General features: G+C 48.4%; 9 protein-coding genes across 17 annotated transcripts in view; 5 read left to right on the top strand and 4 right to left on the bottom strand.

The window, feature by feature from the left end:
- The window catches only part of H257_10998 (hypothetical protein), a 4,220-nt gene extending 3,434 nt beyond the window's left edge, over window positions 1-786 (top strand). The window contains exon 4 of the mRNA XM_009837769.1: window positions 372-786. Within this exon, the coding sequence (XP_009836071.1) occupies window positions 372-698 (327 nt within the window). The 3' untranslated portion in view covers window positions 699-786. The remainder of the gene's footprint in view (window positions 1-371) is intronic.
- Window positions 787-1,380: 594 nt separating this feature from the next.
- H257_10999 (hypothetical protein) lies at window positions 1,381-2,736 on the top strand (the record flags this gene model as incomplete). The annotated part of the gene is made up of 4 exons (XM_009837770.1): window positions 1,381-1,673; window positions 1,946-2,078; window positions 2,131-2,247; window positions 2,545-2,736. 4 exons carry the CDS (start codon window positions 1,381-1,383, stop codon window positions 2,734-2,736), a joined length of 735 nt encoding a protein of 244 aa, XP_009836072.1.
- A 385-nt stretch (window positions 2,737-3,121) lies between these two features.
- H257_11000 (hypothetical protein) lies at window positions 3,122-3,424 on the top strand (the record flags this gene model as incomplete). Its single annotated transcript, XM_009837771.1, has 2 exons — window positions 3,122-3,270; window positions 3,316-3,424. The coding sequence occupies 2 exons, from the start codon at window positions 3,122-3,124 to the stop codon at window positions 3,422-3,424; spliced, it is 258 nt and encodes an 85-aa protein (XP_009836073.1).
- Window positions 3,425-5,258: 1,834 nt separating this feature from the next.
- Window positions 5,259-7,841, bottom strand: H257_11001 (hypothetical protein). Its single transcript, XM_009837772.1, has 3 exons — window positions 7,371-7,841; window positions 6,040-7,316; window positions 5,259-5,619 (listed from the first exon to the last, which is right to left on the bottom strand). Exons 1-3 carry the CDS (start codon window positions 7,816-7,818, stop codon window positions 5,293-5,295), a joined length of 2,052 nt encoding a protein of 683 aa, XP_009836074.1. The 5' UTR covers window positions 7,819-7,841; the 3' UTR covers window positions 5,259-5,292.
- A 103-nt stretch (window positions 7,842-7,944) lies between these two features.
- H257_11002 (hypothetical protein) lies at window positions 7,945-9,159 on the bottom strand. 6 transcript variants are annotated; one of them, XM_009837775.1, is made up of 6 exons: window positions 9,103-9,159; window positions 8,913-9,022; window positions 8,750-8,834; window positions 8,565-8,689; window positions 8,330-8,516; window positions 7,945-8,280 (listed from the first exon to the last, which is right to left on the bottom strand). In XM_009837775.1, the coding sequence occupies exons 1-6, from the start codon at window positions 9,132-9,134 to the stop codon at window positions 8,013-8,015; spliced, it is 807 nt and encodes a 268-aa protein (XP_009836077.1). In that variant the 5' UTR covers window positions 9,135-9,159; the 3' UTR covers window positions 7,945-8,012. The 6 variants fall into 6 exon arrangements, with proteins under 6 accessions (XP_009836077.1, XP_009836080.1, XP_009836078.1 ...); XM_009837776.1 differs by having other exon boundaries at window positions 7,957-8,280; window positions 8,913-9,048; XM_009837778.1 differs by having other exon boundaries at window positions 7,954-8,516.
- Window positions 9,160-9,213: 54 nt separating this feature from the next.
- H257_11003 (hypothetical protein) lies at window positions 9,214-9,855 on the top strand. Its single transcript, XM_009837779.1, has 5 exons — window positions 9,214-9,319; window positions 9,371-9,456; window positions 9,514-9,564; window positions 9,625-9,687; window positions 9,751-9,855. The coding sequence occupies exons 1-5, from the start codon at window positions 9,241-9,243 to the stop codon at window positions 9,808-9,810; spliced, it is 339 nt and encodes a 112-aa protein (XP_009836081.1). The 5' UTR covers window positions 9,214-9,240; the 3' UTR covers window positions 9,811-9,855.
- H257_11004 (hypothetical protein) lies at window positions 9,832-10,930 on the bottom strand. Its single transcript, XM_009837780.1, has one exon. The coding sequence runs from the start codon at window positions 10,879-10,881 to the stop codon at window positions 9,892-9,894; it is 990 nt and encodes a 329-aa protein (XP_009836082.1). The 5' UTR covers window positions 10,882-10,930; the 3' UTR covers window positions 9,832-9,891.
- Window positions 10,931-11,602: 672 nt separating this feature from the next.
- H257_11005 (hypothetical protein) lies at window positions 11,603-13,222 on the top strand. The gene is made up of 4 exons (XM_009837781.1): window positions 11,603-11,695; window positions 11,740-11,994; window positions 12,066-12,499; window positions 12,873-13,222. Exons 1-4 carry the CDS (start codon window positions 11,617-11,619, stop codon window positions 13,161-13,163), a joined length of 1,059 nt encoding a protein of 352 aa, XP_009836083.1. The 5' UTR covers window positions 11,603-11,616; the 3' UTR covers window positions 13,164-13,222.
- A 548-nt stretch (window positions 13,223-13,770) lies between these two features.
- Window positions 13,771-18,252, bottom strand: H257_11006 (hypothetical protein). Of its 4 annotated transcripts, XM_009837782.1 has the most exons (14): window positions 17,915-18,252; window positions 17,639-17,869; window positions 17,441-17,587; window positions 17,257-17,387; window positions 16,409-16,656; window positions 16,173-16,350; window positions 15,675-16,011; window positions 15,221-15,331; window positions 15,067-15,150; window positions 14,866-14,954; window positions 14,676-14,786; window positions 14,494-14,611; window positions 14,312-14,439; window positions 13,771-14,026 (listed from the first exon to the last, which is right to left on the bottom strand). In XM_009837782.1, the coding sequence occupies exons 1-14, from the start codon at window positions 18,227-18,229 to the stop codon at window positions 13,801-13,803; spliced, it is 2,454 nt and encodes an 817-aa protein (XP_009836084.1). In that variant the 5' UTR covers window positions 18,230-18,252; the 3' UTR covers window positions 13,771-13,800. The 4 variants fall into 4 exon arrangements, with proteins under 4 accessions (XP_009836084.1, XP_009836085.1, XP_009836086.1 ...); XM_009837783.1 differs by having other exon boundaries at window positions 13,771-14,439; XM_009837784.1 differs by lacking the exon at window positions 13,771-14,026 and having other exon boundaries at window positions 14,244-14,439; window positions 14,494-14,786.
- Window positions 18,253-18,742: the final 490 nt, after the last annotated feature.

The following is an 18,742-nucleotide window of genomic DNA, read 5'->3' on the forward strand; positions in this document are numbered from 1 at the left end:
GACTTGGTGCAAGACCAATTGCTCGACCAGGACGAATTCAGCCACGTACGTACCTTCTTTGTTGTCGTGTGTACGATCTTTGAATGGGTGGTGGTTGGTTGGTTGTGGTGGTGGCGGTGTGTTTTAAAAACTAAATCAAATGTTTATATATAATAAAAATAATATCTCAAGAAAATACGATTATAATTTCTTTGACTTGATTTTCTTATACTAGTACTTTGAATTGATTTTTTAAATTTAAACCCAAGGATATGTTTGAACTTGTTTACTTGGGCGAAGATTTGAATGGATGGCTGAGAACGACCGACATGATTTTGTGGTTTCACTGTACCAGATCCTGTATACACAAACGGATATGTGTTTGTGTGCAGGGCGAAGTGAAAAACTACCTGCGGGACGTGATGGACCACCTCAAACAAATGGCAGTGGACATCCGCGACCACCACCAAACGCTGGCGGCGTTGGTGGAGGAAGACAAGCAGCTCCGCGCGCAGCACCAGACTGACGTGATGTACGCCATGTCGGTGGTCGCCGCGTGCTTCCTTCCAGGGACGTTTATGACGGGGATCTACGGCATGAACTTTGAAAACATCCCCGAGCTCAAGTTGGAATACGGGTACTACGTGTGGTGGGTCGTGCTCTGTGTGATCGTCATCACGCTCATGTTTTACCTCAAAGTCATCAAAAAATGGATCTAGCCCCCCCGAGCACACCGTGAAATCGACGGCATGTCGTTCGTAGCTCATATACACCCCCCCAGAAATAATACAATCAAATGCTACTGAATGCTGTTTATATTCATTCGCTCATCCCTGCCATAACCATGGTGACAGTCCTCGTCCTCTATATCGAGAAATGCTCATGGAAGAAGTTTGGGCTAATTGGCTTGACCACTTGCTTGTTCACAAGAGGCAGTTCACACTAACGTTATACAAAGATCATCAGTCTGATTTAGGACAAATTTAAATAAATCCTCGTAATAAAAATGATTTTGCAGCAAAACTTGAGGTGAAACGTGGAGGTAATTTGTACTATTAATAAATAGTATATAGTAAGTACAACGACAGCACGTCAATGTGAACGTTTGTGGGCCTTGCTTGAGAGAGCTTGATACATGTCGATATGTACGTACAGAGTTACTGTACTCCGTTGGAAGGATGCGATATTAGAGACATTTAGCAAACCCGTAATTTGAAATTACCGAAATCAAGCGGAATTTGGCTCAAATATACGAAATCGCATGACCATTCCGTATATTTGAGCGTCAAATTACCGAAATGTCTAAGCCAATCAAAATACATCAAAATGTAATGGGTGGTGGATTGTGCTTGCTGGACGTAATAGATGAACTGTTCATACATTTACCTCGAAGTCACTCCAATGGTTGACCCACAACCTCGACCACCAGCCAAGTACGTTGCATGGAGGGAAGACCTGGAGGTTGCCCTCCTGCGTGAGGTGACACGAATCGAACCATTCGCAGCAGACCACGGCGAGCTGCTGCAGCGATGGAAGTTGGTTGCAAGTGGCCTTAGTGACCAAGTACCCAAGATCAACTACCGCAGTGCCCGTGAGCATCACGCCAACATGCTCACGGGCACTGCGGTAGTTGATCTTGGGTACTTGGTCTCATGCAGCAAGGAGAGCGGCACGCGGACGCATCGTTACGACTGGTTAATCGTCAACTCTTACTCTTACGAAGCCAATGAACGGGGTTTAATTTGTTAGAAATGGTTTTGGCATCGAAATTTCAAATTCCGTGATTGCTAAAGGTGTAACTTCAAATATCGGAATCAAATTCCCGAAGTGAATTCGAACGTAGTTAATTTCGGGAATTTGATCAAATTACAGGTTTGCTAAATGTCTCTATTGTAGCGGCCGCTGACAAAAACGAGCAGCCACGGCAATAGTAGATGCAAGGAAGTCATACCTATATGCACCGTAGTGGTAAGGAAGCCAAGAGGTCGTGGAGCGCGTGGTACATGATAAAGATGTTGCCCGTGGACGTCAACCAGCAAATGCGATGCGACGGCATGACGATTGCAAACGCATCCTTCTCGAGGACCAATCCGAGCGCCGTCATAATATGGACGAGTAAATGCTTGGGAAACACGTTCAGAGACTATGCAGGTCCTGCGGGACGTTGATGACGGGGGCGACGATGCAGTCGTCGAGTATGATTTTGACGCGGACAACATGCGGCGCATCGTGGTTAGGTTGGTCATGGAGGCGCGGCGTGGATCCACGGTGCGCGTGAGGCCATTCGGCACGCACCGGTGGTAGAAACCTCGTCGGCCACTGCATCCGTACAAGTGATTTGTGTGGAACTACATCTACTTAGCGTCATATGCCCTGTTGTTGGTGTCGATGCCGTTGGAGCTGTCGACTGTACCGCATCTGTGACAATGTGGATATGCATTGGCGTGATTCATTTACAATATTTAAATCTGACTTGGAATTTGTAGGCCAATGCGGAAACGTTTAGTATTTGAATTGCGTCCACAACATTCTAATGATATAGACAGACCCATGGACGGCAACTAGGAGTCATGGTATGACACGGATGTACCCTCGAAGGCCAAGACCGACGACAACATGATCAGCTCTCGACCCATCCACGACGCTAGAACGTCATTCGCCCACCCAGCCAGCGGTGATGTCCATCGATCTGACCTCCGTGACGAGCTAAACAAAGTCACGCGACCGCTCGTGCCAGGCTGGAAATATCCAAGGTAATTTTTGGTCAAGTTTTGGCCATGACAAACGTTAGTTAGGTCGAGAACGAGGACGAATCTCCAATATAAAACGCCACCATTTTTTGAATGATTGGACTATATTTCAAATGAAATGTTTTGTTTGGGCTTTATGGTCACGACTTTTGAGGTAGAACACTTGATGTGTTTGTATCATAGAATTTCGCTGAAAGTTGCTGTTCCTCGAGATACCAATCAGCGTTTTGATTGGCTAAAATGAAAGCAGACTGTAAATTCACGGATTGGCCAAGACAAGTTTTGTTGAAGGGCAAGTTGAAGCTAAAGAGCGAGTGTGCAAGAATTCCATTCACCAGCTGCAACAGCAAAGACTTGCCCACTTTCAAATTTTCTTTCCCACGCATCAAGATATGCCACTGCCACTCGTCACTTTGATCGGCGTCCTCCTCAACGCTACCATCGGAGCCGCCATCTTCCAAGCCGCCGAAGACCGGGAAGCTGCCAAGCATGTTCCCGCGGACGTCTTACATGCGTCCGTGGACAAATGGATCATTCCTTGGTGATTGCCGCGTCATGGATGGCTTCTCCCTTCTGCGGCGCTCAGTGACGCCATCGAACCGCCTTCGTACCGGGCCTGGCCTTGGTGCATCCATCGTCCGCGAACTTCCTTGTGGATGTTGGACGCATTGGACACGATACAGGACTACTGCTAAGTGCAGTAGGCTGCCCCATGTCGTAAAACTATGCAAAATAGTTCACGAATAATATTCACCAAGTTTTACACTGCAAATTGCACTGTAGAGAATGGTAGTGTCTTCGTTTCAGTACCTATGTGACGTCTTCCATTGTGAAAACTGCAATGCACACAGTGGAGTAGTCAGTGGGGCAACGTAGCCTTGAACCTATCCGTCCATTCCTCACATCGACAAAATACAAGCCAAACAATAGGCGGGGGGAAACTTCAACTTGAACGACGTTGTGATATCCAGTGTTTGTACAACTTCAAGTACGAGAACATGCCGCCGCAGATGGCAACGAGGGCGATCCACCACACAAAGTACCCGCTCTAGGTGTGCAGCTCGGGCATGTTGTCAAAGTTCATGCCGTAGAGTCCCGTCATGAACGTCCCTGGAAGGAATAGGGCGGCGCAGATGGACAGCACACCGTCCTTGTGTGGTGGTCTTTGATGTCGCTGGTCATTTGCTTCAAGTGGTCGCGTACATCTCGCAAGTGATTGCGAACTTTGCCCTGGGTGACTAGTGTTGTTAGGCCAGTACAGTACCTTAGTACTTCGGTACTGAAGTAGTACGTACTAGTAACTAACTACCGGTAGTAGACCAAAAACAAACATACTACTACGTAGTAATACCATTTTTCGTGTAAGTTCAGGCTATTTCCGGTATATTTCGTCCGACGCACAACTGATTCACGCCATGTGCGTTATGTTCGCCGAACATTCGATATATTTCGTCCAGACCGTACAAGGTGCATTATGTTTCGACTAATGACCGTACAAGGTGCATTATGTTTCGACTAATGTCTGGTATATGTCACCCCCCAGTTGGTAGTTGTTCAATATGTATTTCAAATGATGTTCCATCGATTTCGATTTTCGAAGCAAACCAAGTACGAAGTATTATACTTCGAACTACTACATAGTAAATCGCAGGTGGTGGATACTTGTCATAGATATTTTACTTTCGAGCTAAATTTGGTATTTTCGGTAGATTCGACGAACGAACGTCAAATACACCTGAAATCGTACTTGAACTTACAGTTAATATACTCACTGGGACCCCTGTCCGATAATACAACGTTGAACTCTTTGTAAAATGGAGAAGCTTGCAAATGCACCCGATCCGCCTGCAATTTGATTGGTCGAAAGGTCTTTTTCGAAAATTTCATTGGCTACTTCGTTCCGTCGATTACTGTGTCGATTTATCAAAATCGATGGAACATCATTTGAAATACATATTGAACAACTACCAACTGGGGGGGTGACATATACCAGACATTAGTCGAAATATAATGAGACGAAGTACGGTCTGGACGAAATATATCGAATGTTGCGTGAAATCAGTTGTGCGTCGGACGAAATATACCGGAAATAGCCTGAACTTAAAATGGTGTACTATTAATTGTACTACTACGACATATGTATGTAGTAGTAGTGTAGTTTGCACTTAGTTGTACTCGACTTGGTCCATGAGTTGCCCTAGTACGAGATCCAGCATCGGTCGCACGAACGACTTTATATCAATCGCTTTCTTGCGAACTTGCAGAGGACCTTGAGCTTGGCTTCGATTTTACAGGTAATTCAGAATCGAAGAAATTGTTGTATATCCGGATACGCACACTATGTGAGTCAAACTCGTTGACAAGGTACGATGACACTCAAATAAATGCTCATGCGCCATGTTGTCGACACAAAACAAACCAACGACCCCCCCATCGGATTGAAAAAGTACACTTTCAATCGAACCGAATGCATTATCCGGAGGTAACCGGATAGCGGACAAGGCTCTGTGACGTGGCAAGTTGTGAGATGTGCTATTCTAACTGTTATGGGGTATTATTATGCTTAAATCCACTGTTTTACAAACCGGAGAAACGTAAACAAGGTCGTGACGATCATGAGGAATACTGCCCACCACACAAAGTACCCGTACTCGGTGTGCAGCTCGGGCATGTTGTCAAAGTTCATGCCGTAGAGACCCGTCATGAACGTCCCCGGGAGGAACAGTGTGGCGCAGATGGACATGATGTACAATACGTCGTCCTTGTGCTTGGCTCGGATCTGCTTGTCTTCTTCCACGAGTTCCGCCAGCGTCTGGAGCGACTCCTTCAAACTGACCGCCATTTGCTTCAAGTGGTCGCGGACGTCCCGGAGGTAATTGCGCACTTCGCCCTGGAAAATATACATCATAAATACCACACAAATACCGATCCTTCAGTGTGCATATATATCTCAAAATTACTATATATGTATATATAAATCATCGTATACAACGGAATATGCATAAACACACATATACCGCTTCATGAATCAATGTCCATAGATACAGTACAGTATTGCTATCTCAACAAACTATCATGCTAACGTGACGTGGTCGTATTGAAAGAAAGAAATCATCGTAAACAAAATATATTATTAGTATATACTAGTTGTACATCTAGATCCATCACTTTCCATATATATATATATCAAAACCCCACCACTATATATATATATCAAAACCCCACCACTATATATATATATATCATTGCAACCAAGAGCTCGAGAATCCAGATATTTCATAAACCACGAAGAGGTACTGTAGGTAGGTACCTTGTTGAACTCGTCTTGGTCCATGAGTTGGCCTTCCACGAGGTCCACCAATGGTTTGACGATTTTGTCAATTGCGAGCAGAGACTTTTTGGTCTTGGTGAGGCGTTTGGGGTTGAATTTCGTGCGTTCGACGCGCAGCAGTTTGCCCAATGTCGTGAGCTGCACCTCCATGACGTGCACGAGCGGGCGCATTTCGTCTGCGACAGCGTTCAACATGGACATGACAAGGAAGTGTGCGTCATGGTTGCGGATCTTGGAGTACGACTTGCCCATCTGGTTGTTGAACACGGACTGCCACAGCTGGAACCCCGCGACCGTGTCGACGTCGCTCTCTTCTTGGACGCTGATCACGTTCCCGTGCTTGTGGATAAAGATGCACAGCTGTTGGGGCTTGCGCATGAGCAGTTTCAAATTGTCCAGCGTCTCCTCGAGCTGGCGTTTCTTGCTGGCCTTGTCGACGACTTTGGTCGGTCGTTGCGGAGCTAGGTGCTCATCGCCAAACCCACCGAGTGAACCCCGACGGACAGTCGTGTTCCAGTAGCTTTGGTTGCGAAGTTGCCTCGACAACATCGCACGCCCTTGATCCTTGGCGTACAAGTCGTACCGGTGGCGGTTGATGTACGTCTCCATGTCCTTCTTCTTTAGCCCGTCCAATGGACGGATCACCGGCACACATAAAAACGCGTGGTCCTCGTAGTGCTCGTACTTGCACCGGACCATGTCGTCATGGTTCAAGCAGTCTTCTAGTGCCAGCGGATGGAGCTGGTACTTGATGGCGAGGCGGCGCAAGTTGACGTCGTCGACGCGCTTGAAGCCGGCGACGTGCACCCAGCGCACTTTGGCCCAGTGTGGTTTGGAAGAAAACATAAACGACTGCAGCTTCGTGACGGGCGCGACCGTGTGGATAGACGTGGGGGAGTAGTCCACGACGCGAAGGATCATGGGGGACGCGGGGACGCTCAGCGGCGACGGGAGGACGATGACGGGGGAGGACGGAGGTAGGGGAAAGCAGAAGTCGGAGGACGAGGAGAAGGATGTGGTGATCATGTTGTTCTTGGAGGTGGGAAACTTGTCCTCTTGCGCCACGTGCTCGGGCTTGAACAGATGCGCTTGCTTGATCATTTGAACCACATGGATGAACTCGTCCAGGCTGACCATCCCGTCGTGATCAAAGTCGATCTTTTGAACAAACACGTCAAAAGGGATGTCTGACGGGGGTGAAATCCCCAGCGCGAGCAGTCCTTTGTGAAAGGCGTCGTACGACACCTTTTCTTCGCCTAACAGAATCAAGCATGCGATCAGAGGTCATGGAAGGAATCTTGTGTGTGTACCATGGGGGGCAAAGTGTCGAAACATACGGCGGAGACGACCAGTGGTGACGTCGTAAAAAGGATCGAGGAGCACCCCAAGCTCCTCGTTGTCTTCGACATCCAGCTGCTCAAACTCGGAGCCGCCACCTCCACAACTTCCAGACATGGACGAGTGACTGGAACTACGCACGACAACGTGCGCGTAGTCCCATTCCATGCTCTTCGCATCCTCTACTGTGAACGTGGGCAACGGATTTGTGCTATGGGTCCATCGTTCGTCGCCTCCCGCAGGACAGGCATTGATACTACCACCGGAAGGTGCCCGCACCTTGTCCACGTCGACCACGACGCTGTGGTAAGGCGGATGATGGGATGCCGTCGTTGGGTCTAGAAGGGGCGTGCTTGGGTCCCAGTGGCTCCTTCCTCCATCGAGCGGATGCTGCTGCTTGGACGACGGTCGCCGTTGCATGTCCTTTCCTCGTTGCTGGTCAAAATCAAAACTGGCAAAAAATAGATCCGATCTACGGAGGGGTGATTCTCCATAGTTACAAAGCTCAAGTAAAAGCCATGTCCACCGCCCCATTTCCAGGGGGAATTATAGAAAGTTCTTTTATTTTTCACTAATTAATTGGCAATTTTCTCTCCAAAATCCACACATTGCAGTTAATCCTTGGTCGGGTCGGGCACAATGTGTTCGAGCTTGGCGAGGGCCGCCGATTGCGCGGCCATGAGCGACTGGACCTCGACAAACGTCGACTGCAGTTCCGCCACAACTTGAAGAATGTGCTCGCTCTTGATGTTGACGCGGTCGAGGTAGTCGGACGTGTCGTAGCATGCGTCTTGGAGGGCGAGGTACACGACAGCAAGCGCAACGAGGAACGGCGGGCGCAGAAGAACGATGTGTGTGCGGTACGCAAACAGACACAGGTCCCTACGTGAAGTTCCATGACGCCCAACATGGAAGGAGGCAGAAGTACAACCATGCTGTCTTGAAGCTGTGGTCGTACATAGGAAACGTCTCTTCGACCTCCTCGTACACCTTGACCAGCGTGCTAAACGGATGGTGGATGACCAAGTCGTACTGCGTGGCTTCGATCACGTAAAACTCGCATTCGATCACATCTTTCTCGGTAAAGTCATACATGGCGTCCTTGTCCTCGGGTATTTCTACGGGAGGGTACGTGAGGATCGAGGTAGAGGACGAGAAGCATGTACTGGTCGTGAGTTCATGCAGGGGACTTGTGATCTCTGGCAAACGCACGGGGAACTCTTCGATCTTGGTCGCCAACACCATCACCGTGCACACGACGAGGCGCGGGTCAAAGTCGGTAAAGCTTTGGCTACGCCGTCCATAAGTGTAGGAATCGTGGGAGGAGATGGAGAGGGGGGTGGTGGTTTACGTGAGGTAGAAGCGCTTGTAGAGGATGATCGCTGTGCAAATGATGATTTGGTTCACGTGAATGCGCGCACCCAACTCCTCGATGACTACAGTGGTGGCGACAAATGGCGTCCGTCATGGACAGGACGTGGAGAGAGAGAGAGAGTTACGATGTGGACACGTACGCGCTATCATGGCGAGGTGAATGCTGTCGACTTCTGCCAGGGATAGTGACGTGTCTTTCGGGTTGATCCGCTTGAGGTCCTCCAAGCGAAGGTTCTTCATCCAGTGTAAGCTAGATAGATGCACGCAAATGACGACCTTCGTTCTCTCTCCATGTCATTCCTCAAGACACGGAGCAAGGATGAGACGTACTAATGCGTCGATTGCCAAAAGTTTAGCGCCATCTTCGCCGCCGCCAGCAATCGCCGCCGATAATAGTAACGATGTTGGTCCGAATTCCGGATCATTCGATCATTATCCGGATGAACACAACCTCGAAAGAAGTGCGAGATGGCCGACGCAACAAGCGACGATGGCGGTACTGAAGGGCTGGCCGCTGGCAATGGACGTCCCAGTGGACCAGAGAAAGGTAGACTAATTGTAATGCTTCGCCGGCGTATTTCAAGCAACCTCCATGTAGTAACGATCCAGTTCACAGCCGTGGGCGGAGCCCCCATCATGAAACGCAGCAAGTTCACCGTGAACGGCATCGATCCCCTCAGTCATGTCCGAAAGACGCGGATGTCGCTGCCAAAAGCGTGTGTTGACGATGTTCTCTTGTAGGTGTACATCTTTCTCCGAAAGCAACTTCGCCTGAAAGACGACGACGCGTTGGTACGTCCATCCTTAGCTCGTGGTTGCCGCCGCCACTTACAAGTTGTTTGACGCATGTAGTTTGTATACTGCAACAACTCCTTCGCCCCCACTCCTGACCAACGAATGTATGAGCTCTTCGAGGTACGATGTCCATCGATCTACTAGTTAGTCATGTCCAATGCATTCATACGTCCATGTGCACAGTGCTTTCAAGTGAACGGCGTGCTCGTGTTAAACTACAGTCGATCTCAAGCCTGGGGTTAACACACACACATTAATCTAAAATTCTAAAAAAATACAATTAGTTTTGAATATTAATATATCTTTTCACGTATTCATCATTGCTTAGCCATCGCGCATGAGGGCTTCAATCTGAGCTCGCGCAGCTCGGTGTTTGAGCTGGAGTTGCTGCAGCTCTGTCATAACGTTGCTCACGAACGCCCCATCTTCTCCAGCAACTCGTCCTCCATCGTCCTCTTCAGTCTCATCCACATGCGCGGCCTTAGACGACCTGCGCGGCGCAGCATGCTGCTTCACGGGGCTCGGCACCTTGCGAGTTTTGGGCTTGGGCACGTTTTGCTTGGCAAATGCCAATGCTTTATCCCGCGTGGACATCGTTTTTGGCGATGCTTTGTCGTCTACGGTCGTTGCTGACTTCTTGGGAATCGATTGGTTGATCTGGCGCAAGTTCTTGGAGAACTCCTTGACGCGTTCCTGGTTGGCTCGCTTTTCGACCAGCTCCGTCGCGTTCAAATCTGGCTGCAGTTTGCCCAGTTCGTAGTACTTGTCGTGCTTTTCCTGTCGGTACTCGGACAACGTGCACGGCTCGTAGCTGACCGGCCGCGCCTTCTTGCTGAACGCGAGCTGATCTTCGTGGGTACTTAGCTTGGAATAATCGTGGGTACTTATGCTGGCCTTTCGGTCGTCGTCGTCTGGTGAGTTTTGAGGTGGCTTCGATGGCTTGAGAGGTGTCGTGTAGGTCGGTTTAGGCGACAACGACGCAGGTGGCAATGGTTGGGGGTTTCCGCGTCGAGGGGAGGACCCGTGCGGAGGTTGTTGTTGCTTGGCAAGTTGCTGGGGATGCTGGGAGGTGGCTTTTGCAGAGGCTTGGACGACGGTGTACGAACTGTCTTGTTGGTCGTCGTCGTCGTCATAACGGGCAGAGACCGAGTTGTGGTCGCGATTGTTGTCGGGTTGGGTCACAACCATGGCGGACGGTTGCGGTTTTCTGCGCATGGGGCCACTGCGGACCTCTTCGACGCCGTCGGCGCGACGGAGGGTGCCGTGCATGGTCACGGTGGAGATTTTGTTCTCAAAGCGCGAGAGGAAGCTCATCACGCCAAGTCATGCACGGCGGCCGACGAGTCGCGTAAGTTTGCAGGGCTAAATTTAGACTAACATTACTGTAAAATCGTGGACTTCACGAGTCATGATATGGTATCTATTTTGATATCTCCTGCCAAGTTTATGACGAAAGTGGAGAGGTATACTGTATGTTTGCAAGGAGTTATGGTTAGGATAAACAACCCAAGGCGGTCTATTTCGTTCAGCCAGCCTGTTCACCTATACTGTAGTGTACATACATAAGACGGGCAATTTGCTAGCGTCGGCATGGTCTAGCCGTAGATACACGGGTGCTACAGCTACTGTACCATTCTGGACATAATTAGCCAAGACGAGAGAGCTTGGTTCGGGTGATCGTACAAGTTCCCTTGTCAAGTGGTGCAGGTGACGCCACGTCACGTTCACATGTATGAGACAGAGTGAGTACTGTAGCGCAAGTTTTAGTAGTGCCGTTAAATTGGAATTGGTAGCAGCTGCTGTAGCTACTGTAACCACACGATTGATTATGAATTTGCAGGGTCAAGTTGAAGTGGGCAATTGAGAAAACCTTCGACAATGCATAACTTTGCAGCCTCGAATCTTGAAAATGTTTTAAAAATCCATGGCCCATACGAATTGTGAAGGAGAATATATAAGGTAATAGACATGTCAATCAAAGTATTAGCTTCCAGAGGTTGAGTATCCCGTGTGACCGAGCAGGATAATTGCTTCGTTGGGACAATAGCCATGGGCGGAGAAGCGTCCAACTTTGGCGCGAGCATCTCACCGTCGCCGCCACCGAAGCGAGTCCAGTTCGACTTGGAAGGTTCGTTGCATGCTTCAGCATGCAGGCATTGACCCTCGCTGTAGATGAGACCCGACACTTCCAGCCCACACACACCGTGTGCACGCCACGGCTACGCACCAACGGGCTCAAGTACCGGGCGCCCGACGCCCGCGTGGACGTTAGCGAGACTCTGGCACCTCCGAGTAGCGTGGCCAAACCAAACTACGACGACTCCCTTCGCCGGGTGTCGGTCGTGCTGTATCAACACATTCGGCGCTGCGAAAAGCGCATGCGCGAATCCAAAAGTGGCGGTGGCACGTTGTCTGGCGGCTTCCATGGTACATAGATACCCCCTCTCCTCCTCTCCATCCATTTCACATCCTCCTCCTACCTTTCTCATCTCTCCTAGGTCTGTTTCACTCGAACAGCGCGCCTGCCAGCAGCACGCACGCCGCGGCCGTCGAAGATGAGCCGTTCCCGTTCGACTCATCCACGGTGCTCAACGGCCAGACAGTCCTCTCGAACCTGGGCGTGAGTCGCGAAAGCGTGTTTGACGAGGAACACTTTGTCACCCCGCAGTACAAGTACCAGTTTGTGCGGCTGCCGATGCTCCATCCACTGACGTACTACAAGATGGACAAGGTCAGCTGCAAGACGCACATCCCGTCTGTGGACGAGATCTTCCGGTTCTGCAAAAACCTGTTCAATCGTGCGCAGTTGAGTGCTGAATGCACCATCGTGTGTCTGATCTACATTGAGCGGCTCATGGAGCGGGCGTCGATTCCGTTATTGGGGTCGAGCTGGAAACCCATTGTGCTGTGTGGGTTGCTGCTGGCGTCCAAGGTATATGATATATATATATATATTGTCCTTTTACCCAAACCATTTGGCTGACTTTTGTGCTAATTCTTTGCCAAATCTATTGATCGATTGTTTGTACTGACTTTTGTACTATGTTAAAATAGATGGTTCAATAATACCACACTAATTTAAATCACACACTAATTCGGCGTTGCATTGGTCCAAGAGTGGATGATTTGATTGGTCACTTGATTCAAGTTCTGCGTTTTGATTGGTCAATCGATATTGTGGATTATATTATACTGCTCATTTCGATTGTGAGAGCGCACCCCACTCCCATTTCGAATCGACTTGACAATATATATATATATATATATATATGGCGTTGATGGGGTAGTGGCTAAACCAGTGGTAGGTCTGGCAGGACCTGAGTTCGTGGAACGTGGAGATCTCAAACGTATACCCGCAATTCCCCCTCCACAGCATCAACCGCCTCGAGCGCCTCTTTCTCCACTATATCCAATGGGATTTGTATATTTCTGGGTCTGTGTATGCCAAGTACTACTTTGCGCTACGCAGCCTGACAGAAAAGAAGGACTTTCGCAGGCGATACAACTACACGATCAAGATCGACCCGCCCAATTCCAAGCGACTCGAGGAGCGCAGCGCCGCCGTCAAGAACGAATTGTACTCGCGCAGTGTCTAACCATCGTGGCCGTATATATATATAAATATATAATAATGCAATCGAAACAACCAAAAGAGTACAATATGGTCATTTTATGGGGTGTACAGCTGTACTGTACGTAGTTGCGGCTGCTACATGTATGTACTAGTATGTACTACTAGTGTCCCATGTGAATACTACTAGTATGGCGAAAGGACATGCCACCGCCTGGTCGCTTGTAGCCAGTTGCGGTTGAGAGAGCATTCAACCATGTACTACGTAGTACTAGGATAAATTAGTATATGTACAACTTCCAAGTGCGTTCGTACTAACTACTACTGCTAGTACTACTACTACTGACTTGAAAAAGTATATATGAACTGGGTCCGTTGTGATGTCATCATACAGTAGTACTACAGTATATTCGGACTATACCACGCTTTTTGGAATCTATTAATATATATATATACTATTAATAGTACGTATATCTACTATTAATAGTAGTATTATTGATTTGGTACGAGACCCCGTTCAATCGTCACGAATTGATCACGAATCGCTCCCATTGGTCAATCTCAATACGTTTGTCGCTGATTGGCTACATATATATATTTTCGCTCACTGAATCGCGCAGAATTGGAACATTTGTGGCAAATTCACAATATATATATATCGATTAGATGGGAATTTTGTCGCCGTTGAGGTTATAATCCCATCGGCGTCGAATGAGCGCGTGCAGCGTGGCCTTGCCGAGCGTAGTTTGGAGGCCTTCGGTCACGTAGCTCACGAGGCTGTCGCGAGGCAGGGCGTAGATGTTGGCGATGGCATGTAGCAGGTCGAAGTGGTCGTCGATGGACGGATGGCGGCACACGCGGAATGCTTGGCGGTACATGGCGAGGTCCCTACAAGAGTCTAGATGTATGACGTGGCATCGTATACGAGGCCATCAAGTATTGTCAAATCGATTCAACACTGGAGCCCTCGGTAGAATATCTTTGGAGAATCGATAATAAAAGAACCGCCTAAGCCAATCAAACCACGTCGTGTCGAATATATTCAGCCAATCCAAACGTTTGACCCTTCCTCATTGGGCAAAACCACATATATACGAATCTTTGTATAGTATAGTGTGTACAAGATTAATAAATACGATCAAATAAAGAGATCTCATGTCCAAATAAATGTACGTCAAGAGGAGGCACGCGCCGTCGGCATCGAATTTGAACTTTTGCAGGTGCGCAATGTACGTGTCCTTGAACGTAGCGCACACGTTTGAAACAAATTGCGTGCGGTTCGACACGCCACCAACGTCGTCCTATACCACGTACAAAACGTTTGCAAAACAGAATGACGTGGCAGCACGACTGACCAGCGCCGCACACGCGTGCATAAACATGTGGGACAGGTATTGCACCACTTGAGTGCATGCTTTGGACTGGGTCTGGACCTGCTTGTTGCCGACAAAGTCGCCCTTGTCCAGGCCGTTGCTACGGTAGTTCGTGGCGCGAACTGATATATATATATAATATATTTTTATAATATATTTCGTACGTGAACAACGCGACGAGCGACTTTTCGACGGCTTGGAACGTCTTTTGAAGGCCATATGCGATCAACCCCTCGAGTTTTTCCATGGTTTTGCGTTTGCTTTCCATGCAAATGCTAGAACAGCACGATACATACTTCAATATATTTAAATACTACTAGTATATATATATATATATATATGAGCAACACGTACGTATGCTGGGTCGGCGCCGCCTGGGCCAAATATGGCGCGACCGCCACCTTGTACTGCGAATCGAGGAGGTTCACGTGCCCCATCAAACTCTACAGTCAAGAGCACCTTTGTGGGGAATTTCCCCCGGCATTCCGTGCTTTGATGGGCATTTTCCCACTCGACACTTAAAATGCCCCACAAACCCTGTCGCGTTTAGCTTACCTTTAACACGACGAAAAAGTTGCTTGCCGACTCGAGGCACAGCAGCGGTTCTTGGACAAGTTCGTGGGATAAATTGGCCATTTTCTACGATATATAATAAACGTTAAATCAGTTCGTTGCTGAGATAGTTTCTCGCAAACTCTCGATTAAGTACCCCCAGATACTCGTCGCCAAACGCGTGGCAGTACGACGTGTACAGTCGCGCCATCAACTCGACCCGCAGCTCGCTGTTGCGCAAAACCACGTCGCATCTGGCCGTCGATTCCTAGCCACACGTTCAAGTAAACACATGATAGATACGTAATGGTCTATATTCAACAATTGATATCGCATGCATTTCGTATATATATATATATATATATTTCGCAATTCTGCACGACGATTCGTAATAACACCGAAAGCAGGAAAAAAAAAACAATCATATGTAGCCAATCAGCGACCACCAGCATTTTCAGATTAACCAATGGGAGCGCGCGATTTGGGATCGGGTCGGTCGATCCAGAAATTCGTTTCCAAATCAATCATAGCATGGTCTCAACAATGATATCTGATCCCGAAAATGATATCTGATCGCAAAAGGGATACAGTATATATACATTCGATCGTACTTGGAGATCGCGGCCAAACTTGCGTGGCATGGTGTCGTCCATGGATATGGGCAGCAGCATTTGGTAAAACAGATTGAGCGGCTCGGGTTTGTTGGCAGTCGGGGCGTCGCGCGGGGACGCGAGCGCGGTGGTTGACGCCGGGGAAGTCAAGCTGGTGGTGTTACTGGGAATATTCCCACTGGTGGGCGACGTAATCTGGTGTCCTTTGGCCGTCTCTTTCGCCGCTTGTTCCTTGAGTTTGTACTTGTTCTTTCCGGACGGAATCGGGGGCCACTTGATCATACTCAGTGTCTTGTCAAACCCTTGGCTGAGCAAATCCTGCTCGATTTGCACATATCTAAATACCACACAATAATGTTTTCATATGAGGACAGTTCCCACTTCCCATCCCATGGGAAATTTCCTAAGACGAATATATATATATATCTGCCCAAACGTCAAAAGTGGTGGGTGGGTGGGTGTCGACAGGGAAAAATCCCTGCACGACCCATGTCGTACCGTTGACGGTGGCCCCCAAAGAGCACTTGCAATTGGACGGTCAGGAACGTTCGCATGCGGTCCGACTCGGCGGGCGTGTCGAGGGGAAAACTCCCAATCGATTGAACCAACCCACAGCACTTTTCGTACGCCACGCTCAGCGTCGCCACATACTCCTTATCCGACATCCCATTCCCTCCTATCCGTACGATACTGTCACGACATGGAGCCACGTCATAGTATGGGAAATTGTATACCCAGCAGCCGTTCCAGGTGCGAGAGGAGGCCAAACGCTGGGTCATGGCACACGCGCTCGATGAGCACCTCCCGGACCGACGGCGCCACCGCACCAGGAAATACGCGGTGGATGACGGCGAATTGGCTCTTGACGATGGCGCGGACTTTGGCCGTGAGCGAGTCCAAATCTTGAAGCAAGTCATCCGATGGATGAGAAGAGGCCGGGAGGTCCGCCGCGCTTTCGTCCGCGCGGAGGAACTGCGCATGTCTACCATGTATTATCATGACTTTACAGTGCCATGTCGACATTTTGAAACGTGGCTGTAGAGTATATATCACGCATTGAAGTATATATCACGCATTGAAGTATATATCATGCATTGAAATATATATCATGCATTGAAATATATATCACGCGCGCATTGAAATATATATCACTCGCGTTGAAATAGTAAAATAAACCTCGCATTGAAATCAAGAAAACACATATTGTGCTTTCGAGTGGACATTCGTGGTTTCTCGTTGGAATTTAAATCGATTTGATTGGCTAGATGAGCTCAAATTTATTAGCCAATCAAAAACTTCTAAATGAAATTCAACCAATCAGATCGATTGGGGTTTGGTCGGCGTGATTATTCGATTGCACCCCCTCCCCAAATATTTGTATCAAATCGACAATATCAAACATTAAAATATTGCAAACACATAACGTTATCACGCGTATTGATATAAAGTAAACAAATCAATGAAATGTTGTACTACGTAATAATTAATAGCTCGAAGTAATACACTATGAATACTATATCGATGTAAGTTGGCGATCGTGTTCAATCACGAAGAAGGGGTCATGTATATATTAAGTACGTACTTGGTCAGTTTTTCCTTGATGACGTTCCACACAAACCGGTCGGTAACGAGGTCATTGCACCCGTGAGCAAGCAGCGACGCCGCATTCTGCTTCATCGCGTCCATGTCTTGCGAGTTGGCAACTCCGCGAAGCTATATATATATATATATAATATCTACACAATTATGATATATAAATACTGCACCTCTTGGTCTTGGGCATCGCTAAACCCTTGGAGCAAGGCGGTTTCCAATGCTTGGTTGAGCCGATGAATCTCCTGGACGGCGACGGCGGTGGATGGAGATGAGAGCTCGTCGGCAAAATCGCGCAACTTGCTCACGATGCCAAGGGCCTACGAATCATAGGGAGGTTCAAGGTATGACGTGGCGAGCTGTGGTGGCACCTCGTGGATCTTATGGGGGTCTTTCAATGTGGTGTACAATTGGTTGGTCGACGACTTGACGGTGGTGGTGGACGGAGCGTTTAGCAGCAGGATGGCTTCGAGCAGCTCGTCGGTTTCCCGCGCGCGGTTCTTCTCCTTGTCGATGATGGCCAATCGATCTCCAATCACGACGGCAGACGAGCTCACCTTGGTGAATCGATCCTCCAGCTCGTCCATTTCCGCCGAGATCAGCTATGTGCCACATGAAGACCAACATCCTGTGGGGGGTAAGCTCACATGCAGAAGCTTCTCGGGCTCCCGAAGACTGTCGTTGAACTTGGCTGCGATCTTTTTGTTTTGCTTGTCCACGTCGACGAGTTTGGCAGAAATGACGTCCCGATGGGCCAGCAGCTTTTCGATCGCCGACTTGAACGTGGCTTGTAGGTCCGACAAGCTGGACGGACCATTGTTCCCGTCAGAGGGTGGACCACAGAGCTCGTCCAGCATGACATCAGTGCTGTATCCTTCATATGATTGGAAGGAACCACCGCCGACGCCGCTGCTCAAGAGCTTGGTCAGTTCCTTGCTTCGAATGCTGCTGGTGCTGTTCATGTTGGTGTTGGCACCACCTTGTGCGATCTTTTTATCCGGATATTCATAAAAGTCTCACCATCGACTGGCCAATCAAACATTTTAAAACAATAAAAAATGTCATCGTCAGCGATTCGGGAAAGTCAAATTCAGGTGACAATTGCAAATCGGCAGCATTTGCAACTCGGTGGGGGTACATACGGGGACGGTGGGTACCACATATGTCATCTACTACCTCAAAGGAACACAGTACAGCAGCTTTGTATCACGTTTTTGTAGCTGTCGGAAACGTAAAGGTGATGTGTACTTCGAAGTAATTGTCAATGAAATATTTTAAAATGCTTTTGAAATGTGTTTAATACATTTTAAGCAGTCGTGGTCGAGTTTAAAACGTCCAAGGAGGACGAAGATTTCATATCCAGCGAGAACACGTCTTTTTGCAACCAGTTTAACGAACATAGCATACAAACATCAAGATAAATCACAATGGGTCGCTACGTTAGCAAGGAGAGATGTTTACGACCATGATTACTA

Source organism: Aphanomyces astaci (assembly GCF_000520075.1).
Source record: "Aphanomyces astaci strain APO3 unplaced genomic scaffold supercont1.31, whole genome shotgun sequence".
Taxonomy (NCBI): domain Eukaryota; phylum Oomycota; class Saprolegniomycetes; order Saprolegniales; family Verrucalvaceae; genus Aphanomyces; species Aphanomyces astaci.

Excerpts from the sequence above, each read along its gene's own strand:
- H257_11001 (XM_009837772.1), bottom strand. The coding sequence starts at position 7,818 with ATGCAACGGCGACCGTCGTCCAAGCAGCAGCATCCGCTCGATGGAGGA. Across the intron at positions 7,317-7,370 it reads TCGACACTTTGCCCCCCATG|GCGAAGAAAAGGTGTCGTAC; the intron begins GTACACACACAA and ends TGATTCTGTTAG. Across the intron at positions 5,620-6,039 it reads ACCAAGACGAGTTCAACAAG|GGCGAAGTGCGCAATTACCT; the intron begins GTACCTACCTAC and ends TATATTTTCCAG.
- H257_11002 (XM_009837773.1), bottom strand. The coding sequence starts at position 9,134 with ATGGCGCTAAACTTTTGGCAATCGACGCATTA. Across the intron at positions 9,023-9,102 it reads TTTTGGCAATCGACGCATTA|CTTACACTGGATGAAGAACC; the intron begins GTACGTCTCATC and ends GCATCTATCTAG. Across the intron at positions 8,281-8,329 it reads CACAGCTTCAAGACAGCATG|GGACCTGTGTCTGTTTGCGT; the intron begins GTTGTACTTCTG and ends AACTTCACGTAG.
- H257_11003 (XM_009837779.1), top strand. The coding sequence starts at position 9,241 with ATGGCCGACGCAACAAGCGACGATGGCGGTACTGAAGGGCTGGCCGCT. Across the intron at positions 9,457-9,513 it reads GCATCGATCCCCTCAGTCAT|GTGTACATCTTTCTCCGAAA; the intron begins GTCCGAAAGACG and ends GTTCTCTTGTAG. Across the intron at positions 9,688-9,750 it reads GAATGTATGAGCTCTTCGAG|TGCTTTCAAGTGAACGGCGT; the intron begins GTACGATGTCCA and ends CCATGTGCACAG.
- H257_11004 (XM_009837780.1), bottom strand. The coding sequence starts at position 10,881 with ATGAGCTTCCTCTCGCGCTTTGAGAACAAAATCTCCACCGTGACCATG.
- H257_11005 (XM_009837781.1), top strand. The coding sequence starts at position 11,617 with ATGGGCGGAGAAGCGTCCAACTTTGGCGCGAGCATCTCACCGTCGCCG. Across the intron at positions 11,696-11,739 it reads AGTCCAGTTCGACTTGGAAG|ATGAGACCCGACACTTCCAG; the intron begins GTTCGTTGCATG and ends CCCTCGCTGTAG. Across the intron at positions 11,995-12,065 it reads GTTGTCTGGCGGCTTCCATG|GTCTGTTTCACTCGAACAGC; the intron begins GTACATAGATAC and ends CATCTCTCCTAG.
- H257_11006 (XM_009837782.1), bottom strand. The coding sequence starts at position 18,229 with ATGAACAGCACCAGCAGCATTCGAAGCAAGGAACTGACCAAGCTCTTG. Across the intron at positions 16,657-17,256 it reads ATCAAGGAAAAACTGACCAA|ACATGCGCAGTTCCTCCGCG; the intron begins GTACGTACTTAA and ends AATACATGGTAG. Across the intron at positions 16,012-16,172 it reads TTTGGGGGCCACCGTCAACG|ATATGTGCAAATCGAGCAGG; the intron begins GTACGACATGGG and ends TGTGGTATTTAG.